The sequence below is a fragment of the Otolemur garnettii genome, unplaced genomic scaffold (assembly GCF_000181295.1).
Source record: "Otolemur garnettii isolate 467f Iridium unplaced genomic scaffold, OtoGar3 scaffold00011, whole genome shotgun sequence".
Taxonomy (NCBI): Eukaryota; Metazoa; Chordata; class Mammalia; order Primates; family Galagidae; genus Otolemur; species Otolemur garnettii.
The window spans coordinates 27,327,331-27,338,745 of record NW_003852406.1 but is presented as its reverse complement, the minus strand read 5'-3'; the positions used below and the strand labels follow the sequence as shown (position 1 = coordinate 27,338,745).

The 11,415-nt window shown below is 41.8% G+C and overlaps 1 protein-coding gene across 2 annotated transcripts in view; it reads left to right on the top strand.

Moving 5' to 3' along the window:
• The window catches only part of LOC100940579 (paired amphipathic helix protein Sin3a), a 76,848-nt gene that overhangs the window by 36,174 nt on the left and 29,259 nt on the right, over positions 1 to 11,415 (top strand). For both annotated transcript variants that reach the window (XM_023510060.1, XM_012801949.2), the window contains exons 4-7: positions 6,599 to 6,705; positions 6,957 to 7,239; positions 9,959 to 10,210; positions 11,082 to 11,234. In XM_023510060.1, the coding sequence (XP_023365828.1) occupies positions 6,599 to 6,705; positions 6,957 to 7,239; positions 9,959 to 10,210; positions 11,082 to 11,234 (795 nt within the window). The remainder of the gene's footprint in view (positions 1 to 6,598; positions 6,706 to 6,956; positions 7,240 to 9,958; positions 10,211 to 11,081; positions 11,235 to 11,415) is intronic.

Sequence of the window (11,415 nt, the reverse complement as noted above, 5' to 3'; positions counted from 1 at the left end):
TTTGATGTGCAATGTGAAATGTTTATATTGAACTAAGTAACACATCCATCACAATTATACTCATTTCTTAATAGTTTTGAAATGGACCATTGCATCATGCACATTAGGTGAGGTCCCCTCAAATACCCTCCCTCCTCCCATATCCCCCGCCCCCCTTTCTGCTCTTCCCTTCTACTTTCTGGACTATACCTATGTTTTGCCATTCATGTAAGTGTGTAGGTGGTTATATATTGATTTCATAGTAGTATGGAGTACATTGGATGCTTTTTTCCCCATTCTTGAGGTACTTTACTAAGCAGAATATGTTCCAGCTCCATCCAGGTAAACATAAAAGATGTGAAGTCTCCATCTTTTTATGGCTGCATAGTATTCCATGGTGTATATATACCACAATTTGTTAATCCATTCATGGGTCGATGGGCACTTGGGCTGTTTCCATGTCTTAGCTATTATGAATTGGGCTGCAGTAAACATTCTGGTACAAATGTCTTTGTTGTAAAATAATTTTTGATCATCTGAGTATAGACCTAGTAGAGGAATTACAGGATCGAATGGTAAGTCTACTTTTAATTCCTTGAGTATTCTCCAAACTTCTTTCCAAAAAAGGTTATATTAGCTTGCATTCCCACCAGCAGTGTAGAAGTGTTCTCTTCTCTCCGCATCCATGCCAAAATCTGTAGTTTTAGGATTCGTGGGCTAATGTTACTTGAGTTAGATGATATCTCAAAGTGGTTTTGATTTGCATTTCTCTGATGATTAAGGATGATGAGCATTTTTTCATGTGTTTGTAGGCCATGCACTTGCTTTCTTTTTTTTTTTTCTTTTGAGACAGTCTTATTTGTCACCCCCAGTAGAGTGCAACAGAGTCTTACTTTGTCGCCCATGGTGTCATAGTTCCCAGCAACCTCAAACTCTTGAGCTGAAGTGATTCTCTTGCCTCAGCCTCTGAATAGCTGGGACTGTAGGCACCCACCATAATGCCTGGCTATTTTTTCCTTTCCTTTTTTTTTAAGAGATGAGATCTTGGCACCTGTAGCTCAAGTGGCTAAGGCACCAGCCACATATACCACAGCTGGCAGGTTCAAACCCAACCTGGGCCTGCCTAACGACAACTACAACCAAAAAATAGCCAGGTGTTGCCCAGCTACTTGGGAGGCTGAGGCAAGAGAATCACTTAAGCCCAGGAGTTGGAGGTTGCTGTGAGCTGTGATGTCACGGCACTCTACTCAGAGTGACAGCTTGAGACTCTGTTTCAAAAAAAAAAAAAAAAATAAGGGACAAGGTCTTCCTCTGGCTCAGGCTGGTCTTAAACTCCTGAGCTTAGGCAGTCCGCCCTCCTCCACCTCCCAAGTGCTAGGATTATAAGCATGAACCACCACGCCAGGCCATGTATTATTTCTACTTTCTGTTTTCTCTGATACTTGGTTCTCCCTTATTGGTTTGGGGTTTTGGGGACTTATTTAATATTGGCCTAAGGACATTGACTGCCCTATAAATACCATAGAGCATACCCAAACTAGGCTATTTATAGGAGTTTTGTAAAATTTACTATCTCTGTTGTATTAAATAATATAGATTAAGGCATAGTCTTTAAAGAGACTATGAAGGCCTAAAATTTCATTCTGGACTCTATCTTTGGGAAAATTGAAATTAACAATGTTGGTGGGGTTTATATTATTTTAAGACATTTTCGTCCTCTGCTTATAGGGTGATGACTGTGTATCAAAATGTATTTTTGCTATGGACTTAATACTGCACCAAGTTCTTAAAATGCTTTTAAAAAATCTTGGTTGGATGTGATTTAATTCTGTATTAATAATGTATTCAGCAGTTAATATCTTAATGTTGCCTTAAAGCTTATAAACTTGCTATTAGGTCAGGTGTGGTGGCTCAATCCTAGCACTCTGGGAGGCTGAGGCCAGTGGATTGCTTGAGCTCAGAAGTTCGAGACCAGCCTGAGCAAGAGTGAGATCCCATCTCTATTAAAAATAGAAAAACTAGCCCGGCCTGTAGTCCCAGCTACTTGGGAGGCTGAGGCAAGAGGATCGCTAGAGCCCAGGAGTTTCAGATTGTTATGAACTGTGACACCATAGCACTCTACACAGGGTGACAGAGAGAGATTCTTTGTCTCAAAAATAAATAAATAAACTTGATATTAAACTAACAAAATCATACTTATTTATGTAACCTTTTCAACTAGTCCTATCAAAGCACAACACCTATTTTCCTTACCTCCTCACGGGAATATTGGGTATAAGTGTATGTATTGTGCTTTGCTTGTTTTACAGAAACTGGCACGGAAACCAGGAAGGGCTTTGGATTTGGGGTTATAGAGTGAATCATGGGTAGAGTTAGGATTACTTGCTCTTTCCTGGTAGTTACAAGCTCTTACCTGTATTCCTAAATAAAATAACTTGTTCAGTTTTCCTTGCTAATGAAGAGAGGCAAGATGCTTCTGTACCTCCATGTAATTTATGTCAGTATTCCCACATTGCCTGCCATTTTTGGATCAGTTTTAAAATGCTTTACAAGCATTTGAATCAACTTTAATAAATCATTTATATCCCGTAATAAGGAAATATTCAGAGAGAATGCTTGCTTTCAAGCATTCAGGCTATTTCAAGCTTTCACGTTGTCTATACTTTTTGTTGGTTTTTGACAAATTGGTGAAAAGAAGAAATTTGAGTAGTTGAGTCACATTTGTTGTGATTTTGTTATTTGTTGAATGCTGATATTTGGTACATACTTAGCAAATTCTCCTAGTTTCTTTTTGTCTCCCCAGCAAGATCACAGACTTCAGGAGGTTTAAGACCTTAGTAATAAATTCCTGGTAAAATGAGCCAAGAATATACACCAGCAGACTCCAAGGCTGCTTCCCACATGCTTTGTTGAATCTGTAGCTTTCAGATAACTACATCTACATTGATTTTGAAAATTATTTTTCATTATTTATTCATTTACTTGTTTAAGGGATAGGGTCTCTGTCATCCAAGCTGGAGTAAAGTGGTATGATCATAGCTGACTTTACAGTAAAATCTTTTTTTTTTTTTTTTTTTGAGACAGAGCCTCAGGCTGTCCCCCTGGGTAGAGTGCCGTGGCATCACAGCTCACAGCAACCTCCAGCTCCTGGGCTCAAGCGAGTTTCCTGCCTCAGCCTCCCAAGTAGCTGGGACTACAGGTGCCCGCCACAACGCCTGGCTATTTATTTTTGGTTGCAGCCGTTATTGTTATTTGGCGGGCCCAGGGTAGATTCGAACCGCCACCTTAGGTATATGTGGCTGGTGCCCTAGCCACTTGAGCCACAGGCGCCAAGCCAACTTTATAGTAAAATCTTGAGGCTCAAGTGATCCTCCTGCCTCAGCCTCCCAAGTAGCTAGTACTATAGGCATCCACCATCACACCTAGCTAATTTTTTTTTTTTTTGAGACAGAATCTTAACTATGTCACCCTCAGTAGAGTGCTATGGTGTCACAGCTCACAGCAACCTCAAATTCTTGGGCTTAAGTGATTCTCTTGCCTCAAGCCTCCCAAAGAGCTGGGACTATAGGCGCCCAACTATTTTTTTGTTATCGTCATTGTTTAGCAGGCCCTGGCCGGGTTCAAACCCACCAGCCCTGGTGCATGTGGCCAGCACCCTGACCACTGAGCTATAGGCACCAAGACTCATATACAGCTACTTAAAAAAAATTTTTTTGAGACAGAGTCTCACTGTGTCGCCCCAGGTAGAGTGCTGTGGTGTCACAGCTCACGGCAACCTCCAACTCTTGGGCTTGAGCGATTCTCTTGCCTCAGCCTCTCTGTTAGCTGGGACTACTGGCACTCACCACAATGCCTGACTGTTTGTTTAGTAGGCCTAGGCCGAGTTTGAACCCACCAGCCCTGGAGCATGTGGCCAGTGCCCTAACTACTGAGCTACGGGCACCCAACCATGTTGGCTTATATTTGACAACTTACCTGTCATGTGATGATGAATGCAGTTCCAAGGTCATTGTTCTTTCTACAAATTTAAGGAGTTTTGTTTTCTGTAAACTTGGTCGTTAATGAAACATTTCAGTATGGGAAGCTGAGAATATGTATTAAATAAGCCATTGAATTGCCACAGAAATTGTGTTATTTGTAAAGTATAGAAAAGCCAATCATCAAACAAGTGATTAGTGACCAAGTGATTAAGTATACAATCTATACCTTGTCAACACTGAAAGACTCTGATTAACTGTGGCCATAATGGAAGTTAGGACAACTAAATAAATTTGGCTCAGTCCATCATAGTAGTGCTGCTATAACAAAATACTTGAGACTGGGTAATAGAAATTCATTTCTCACAGTTCTGGGGAAGTTCTGGATGCTGGGAAATCCAAGATCAAGGTACTGGGAGGTTTAGCGTCTGGTGAGGCCCTGATTGCTGCTTCCAGGATGGTACCTGGACCTCTGTGTCCACATAGTGGAAGGGGAAAGGGCAAAAGGAACCATAATGCTAGTTCCTCCTAGCCCCTTTATAAGGGAGGTCACCACAATGCCTAGCTATTTTTTTTTAAGAGACGAGGTTTCACTCTTGCTCAGGCTGGTCTCAAACTCCTGAGCTCAGGCAGTCCACTCGCCTTGGCCTCTCAGAGTGCTAGGATTATAGGCATGAGCTGTCACACCAGGCCAAGACTACCACATTGCTGCATAAGTTTCAACCTACTATGAATTCTGAGGAACACATTTGGACCATAGCACCATTTAATGGTTTATTTAAACATAAATATTCCAATCCACCAATTCACAATATAGTAAAAGAGTGTAGCTTATATCAAATTAGGTGTGTATTTCTGGAACTTTTTGAAACTTCATATTTTGTGTAATTTAAAATATTAATCCTAGGCTTGGCGCCTGTAGTACAGTGGTTACGGCACCAGCCACATGCACCGAGGCTGGGGGGTTCGAACCCAGCCGGTCCTGCTAAACAATGGCAATAACAACAAAAAAAAGATAGCCAGGTGTTGTGGCAGACACCTGTAGCTACTTGGGAGACTGAGGCAAGAGGAAGTTGTCCTAAATCAGACTCAACTTTTTAGTTAGTCCTTCAAACCTATTTCTCTTCATGGTGGGTCACTTTCCAATGCTTAGCTCTCATTTATCTACTGTAGTCACTCAGTCTCCAAATCCTGTCACTTCCACCCTCTAAAATGCTTTCAGTCTATGCAGTTCTCTTGTTCTTTTGCTCAGTACTGTAATTCAAGTCACTATTCTCACATGAGTTACCCAGTTATCTCTACAACACAACTAGTCTTCCTGCTTATTTTCAGTCTATTCTATACTGTGCCACTTTTTTCTCCACACTGTCGCCAAGTTGAGTACTTGAAAATGCTGTGATAGGCTCGGCACCTGTGGCTCAAGTGGTTAAGGAGCCAGCCACATACACCTAAGGTGGCGGGTTTGAATCCCCAGCCCTGGCCGCCAAACAACAATGATGGCTGCAACCAAAAAATAGCCGGGCGTTGTGGCAGGCGCCTGTGGTCCCAGCTACTTGGGAGGCGGAGGCAGGAGACTCGCTTGAGCCCAGGTGTTGGAGGTTGCTGTGAGCTGTGATGCCATGGCACTCTACCCAGGGGGATAGCTTGAGCCTCCGTCTAAAAAAAAAAAATAAAAAAAATAAAGAAAATGCTGTGATAAAAATCTCAATTGCTTTTTAACAAGATTGACGAGTCCTCTGGATCTCCTGCTTTTTCTCCTGTCTTACCTCTTATCCCTTCCAATACTCTTCTTCATCACAGATTCTCCAGTCAAACTAAACTATTTCAGATTTCCAAATGTGTCATATAGTATCCTATCTAGGATTTCTACCATACTATTTCCTCTTATTTTCTTCATTGGTTTTCACTTTTGCTAACTTGTACTTTTCCTTAGGGGTGAGTTTATATACATCACCTCCTAGGCAAAGCTCACTTTTATTATGGAATATAGGAATTCAGTGATCACTTACACATTGTATTATGACTCCCAGCTAGATGTAAACAAACTTCTGTAGAGGCTGTCAATTAATTGTCATCGAATCCTTAGTAGTTGTCATGGCATGTTGTAGCTTAGTAGATACTTGTGAAATGAAGAAATGAATTTATAAATGAATGGTATTTTAATGTGATTATTCTTTTTTTTTTGAGACAGATTCTCACTTTATCACCCTTGGTAGAGTACTGTGGCATCACATGTGGTTCCTGGCAACCTCCAACTCCTGGGCTTAGGCGATTATCTTGCTTTAACCTCCCAAGTAGCTGGGACTACAGGTGCCACAACACCCACTATTTATTTTTGTTGTTGTTGCAGTTTGGCAGGGCTGGGCTCAAACCCACCACCCTCAGTATATGGGGCCAGCACCCCACCCACTGAGCTGTAGGCGCTGCCCAATGTGATTATTCTTGACTGATCATTCTGTCCAAAATTATCCAAAGCAAGGCTACAGATACTGAGTACATTTTTATTTTAGGCTTAAGTTTTAATATTGGCATCCATACTAACTTTAATATTTTCTGTTTCATTTACTATGTTAAGTCTATAGACATAAACATTTGTTTTTTTATAATTCTTTTTATAACTTTGAGATTTATCCCTATCTTAGGTGGAAGATGCGCTATCCTATCTTGACCAGGTGAAGCTGCAGTTTGGTAGTCAGCCTCAGGTCTACAACGATTTTCTTGACATCATGAAGGAATTTAAATCTCAGAGGTAAAAGACACATGTGGTTGTACTCAAGCTTTGGGCTTGGTGTATTGACTTTGAAAGTAGGAAGATACAGCTTATTCGTACCTGCTGAAAGATAAAGGATACTCCCTTTGGGGGGTTGAATTTTTAGTATCAAGCCTTTATTTTTGAATATTTGTATTGCTTTACTGATGGAAATTACAGCCACTAGACTTTAGTTTTTCTCTACATTGATAAATTTTTCTTACCTGTTTTGTTTTGTTTTGTTTAATTAGCATTGACACGCCAGGAGTGATTAGTCGAGTGTCTCAGCTATTCAAAGGCCACCCTGATTTGATAATGGGCTTCAATACCTTCTTACCCCCTGGCTACAAAATTGAGGTGCAAACCAATGATATGGTGAATGTGACAACTCCTGGCCAGGTTCATCAGATCCCCACCCATGGCATCCAGCCTCAGCCCCAACCACCACCCCAACATCCTTCCCAGCCTTCAGCCCAATCAGCCCCAGCTCCTGCCCAGCCAGCTCCTCAAGCCCCACCTACCAAAGTCAGCAAGGTAAGCACCTAGAAAATATTGCATTGTGTGAAATGCATCCCTACAAAGCACCCTCCTTTGACATTTCCCCTTTATGTAAGAGTTAAATAGAGGTATCTATTTAAATCAACACATCAGGAAACTCTTAAGGATTTTTATTCCCAGTGTTGTCTTATTGAACTCACGAACATCCTAACAGACTGACTTTTTATGTAGTAGTACTTTGTGCAAGCAGAAAAGGTTATTTTAGCATGGTCAAACTATGCTACTGCCCACTAGGTCATCTTTTATAAAAGTTATTTCGTTCAGTGAGTTAGGTCATATCAAGCTAAGCACAAGATCTTACTGATGATGACAATGACAATGGGGTGTTACACTAGAATGGCACCATCTGATATAGTAGCCACTAGTCATGTGTGACTAGTTAAAATAAATTTAGTTTTTCAGTTGCACTAGGTACATTTTAAGTGCTCAGTAGCCACATATGACTAATGGCTATTGTATATGAGGTCTGACAATTAAGTTCGAGCACTCCTCCTAGAAAAAGCGCTACATAACTCATTACTAAATATCACCGTGATCATAGTCACATTTGAAGTTCTCCCATTGGGAAGCTATGCACTGATACTAATGCCTAATCCACCTTTCAAGGCGGTTTTGGAACTCTTTTTCTGGAATGGCCGTCAGAGCTATTGTCATATTACCCTGGATGTCCTGAATGTCATCAAAATGTCTTCCTTTCAATATTGCCTTTATGTTTGGGAAAGAAAAAAGTCACTAGGGGCCAGATCAGGTGAGTAGGGAATGTGTTCCAATATGGTTATTTGTTTACTGGCTAAAAACTCCCACACAGACAGTGTTGTGTGAGCTGGTACATTATCATGATACAAAACCCATGAGTTCTCGGTCAAAATTTTCAGTTAAGGTTTTTCTATTTCTCTGTTGATATTTACTTGGTCTGCTACACTTCCTCTCACAGTTAGCTGATGATTTTGATGCACAATTCAACAACAAATTTTTGCAATGTTTTTGTCAGTTCTGCTGTTAACTGACTGCCTTGACCTCTCTTCGTCAGTGATGCTTTATCTCCCCTCAAAAAAACATTTAATTTGGGCAGCGCCCATAGCTCAGTGGGTAGGCCACTGGCCACATACATCCAGACTGGCAGGTTTAAACCCAGCCCAGGCTACTGGGAAGCTGAGACAAGAGAATCGCCCAAGAGTTTGAGGTTACTGTGAACTGTGACACCATGGCACCCTACCGAAGGTGACATAATGAGACTCTGTCACGAAAAAAAAAAAGCCATTTACTTGTACGTTTCTGTTTTCTTCATGGCGTTATCTCCATAAATTTGGACTAACATGTCTGTGATCTCACTTCCACTCTGGCCATGTTTGACAAGAAACTCCTGACCAGTGTCAATTACTTCTAGTCAGATGGCCATCCTTTTCTTTTCTTTTCTTTCTTTCTTTTTTTTTTTTTGAGACAGAGCCTTATTATGTCACCCTCAGTAGGGTGCTGTGGTGTCACAGCTCACAGCAACTTCTAACTCCTGGGCTTAAGCACTCTCCTGCCTCAGCCTCCTGAGCAGCTGGGCCTATAGGCGCATGCCACAACACCTGGCTATTTTTTGGTTCCAGTTATCATTGTTGTTTAGCAGGTCTGGGCCAGGTTCAAACCTGCCAGCTTGGTGTATGTGGCTGGCGCCCTCCTCACTGAGAGCTATGGGCACTGCTGGCCCTTGCTTTTCTTACCTGCTAGTCTCTGAACATTAGTAGGCCAAAGTACCTGGTCACAACCATCACTGTAGTCCAGTAAGATCTCTGCTGTATTTCCAGGAAAGATTTACAAATGTTCATTGTTCTAATTCAAACTCTGATAGTTTCACAGTGGCACACAAAAACACAACAATAATGAACACTACACAGCAGACAGCAAGATGCTGCCACATGTCACACAGACACGGCTGTGAGACATTGAATATGCCAAAGTTATGAAACCTTATCTAGTTGTTTATACAGTGCTGCCAATGTTAGTGCTTGGTGGCAAGTTCATGAACTTAATTGTCAGATACTGTAGGATGGTACAGATAAAGAGCATTCCCACCATCTTGGTTCTATTGTAGAGCTTGCCTCAAAGACTATTTTTTCTGGGGTTACTGTAATAATTGAGGTGTTGTCTTTTTTGACATTAAAGATCTATACCAGGTATCCTCAAACTACGGCCTGCGGGCCACATGCAGCCCACCGGGAACATTTATCCGGCCTGACAGGTGTTTTTGCCACCGCTGCCTGTCCTGCTTAGCAGCCAACTTGTCCCGGGGCCCACAGTCCGGCCCTCCAATGGTCTGAGGGACAGTGAACTGGCCCCCTGTTTAAAAAGTTTGAGGAACACTGATCTATACAGGAGGGTGATTTTTCCCCCCCTCCGTCTGTACCTGTTGAGCTAGTGCATTTAAAATTGTAAATGAAAAATTCTTCCCTGTAATTGGAGATGGCACCAGTTTTAAAGTTTTATTTAGAAAATCTGAGACAGAGATATTTGTATAAGAACGTGAACCATGCATAACTACTACCTGTGCTCAGTATTATTTGATATGGACTAAAATGGCCTGGTCTGAATGAACAACTAAAGGAGATAAGTCAATCAGGCATACCTTGTTTCTCTTTAGTTTGAACTTTCTTTCCCTATGTCAAGCCATCTGTGCTCTTGAGGAGAATAAAGACTTTTTCCTTTTTAGCCTTCCCAACTACAAGCACATACTCCAGCCAGTCAGCAGACTCCCCCACTTCCACCATATGCATCCCCGCGTTCTCCACCAGTCCAGCCTCATACACCAGTGACAATCTCATTGGGAACGGCCCCGTCCTTGCAGAACAATCAGCCTGTGGAGTTCAATCATGCCATCAACTATGTTAATAAGATCAAGAACAGATTCCAGGGCCAACCAGACATCTACAAAGCATTCCTGGAGATTTTGCACACATATCAGGTAAGCTGGTTGTCCCTTCAGTTTATCTTAACCAGTCTACCCTCTGAGGGCATCTGGTCCAAGAAGAACTTGGGTGACCATTACTGTGTCCATCCATTCTTATTGGGAATGAACCAGTTAGAAACTATGATTGTGTTTATTAAAGCCAGTTTTATTTGTTGTTGTTCTTTTGCAGTTTTTGGCCAGGGCTGGGTTTGAACCTGCCACCTTTGGGGCATATGGGGCCAGTGCCCTACTCCCTTGAGCCACAGGCACTGCCCAAGTTAAAGCCAGTTTTATTTGCTAAACTTGATTGCTCTGTAGTATCCAAAACACAACTCAGGATTTTTTTTTAGACAGTCTAGCTCTGTTGCCCATGCTAGGGTACCATGGTTTCACTCTAGCTTATAGCAGCCTCAAACTCTTGGGCTCAAGTGATCCTCCCCCCTGTAACTGGGACTACAGGCCTGCACCACCATGCTCTTCTAATTTTTCTATTATTTTATAAAGACAGGGATCTCCCTCTTGCTTGCCCTGGCCTTGAACTCTTGGCCTCAAGCAATCCCCCCACCTTGGCCTCCAAAAGTGATAGGATTACAAGTGTGAGCTACCATACCTGATCTTAGTCAGGATTTTTAACGTCATTGTCCTGTGACATGAATATCTGTTTTATCTGGGAAGTTTAGATGATTTGTATAATCTAGTTAATCTACAATAGAAGAAGAAATTTCTCCAGTGTTTATTGGTAACTGGGTGCTGATAGCATAGGCTTTATTTTTAAGTGCAGTCTAAGTAGATAACAGTGATACAGACATTCCGGAAAATGTGCTAAAGTGAGTGATTTAAAAGAATGACCCTCGAATATGATCTCTTCCCCTTTGCAATTCTTCAGAAAGAACAGAGAAATGCCAAGGAAGCTGGAGGAAACTATACGCCAGCATTGACTGAGCAGGAGGTATATGCCCAGGTAGCTCGTCTCTTTAAAAACCAGGAGGATCTATTGTCAGAGTTCGGACAGTTCCTACCGGATGCCAATAGCTCTGTGGTAAGTTTTATTTTGAGGGAGATTTATACTATTTAGGATTATTGTCTTAGATAAATTGGAAAGTTAACAATCAGAAGAGAGCTTAGGCTCAGCGCCTATAGCTCAACCGGCTAAGGCGCCAGCCACGTACACCTAAGGTGGCGGGTTCGAATCCCCAGCCCGGACCGCCAAATAACAATGA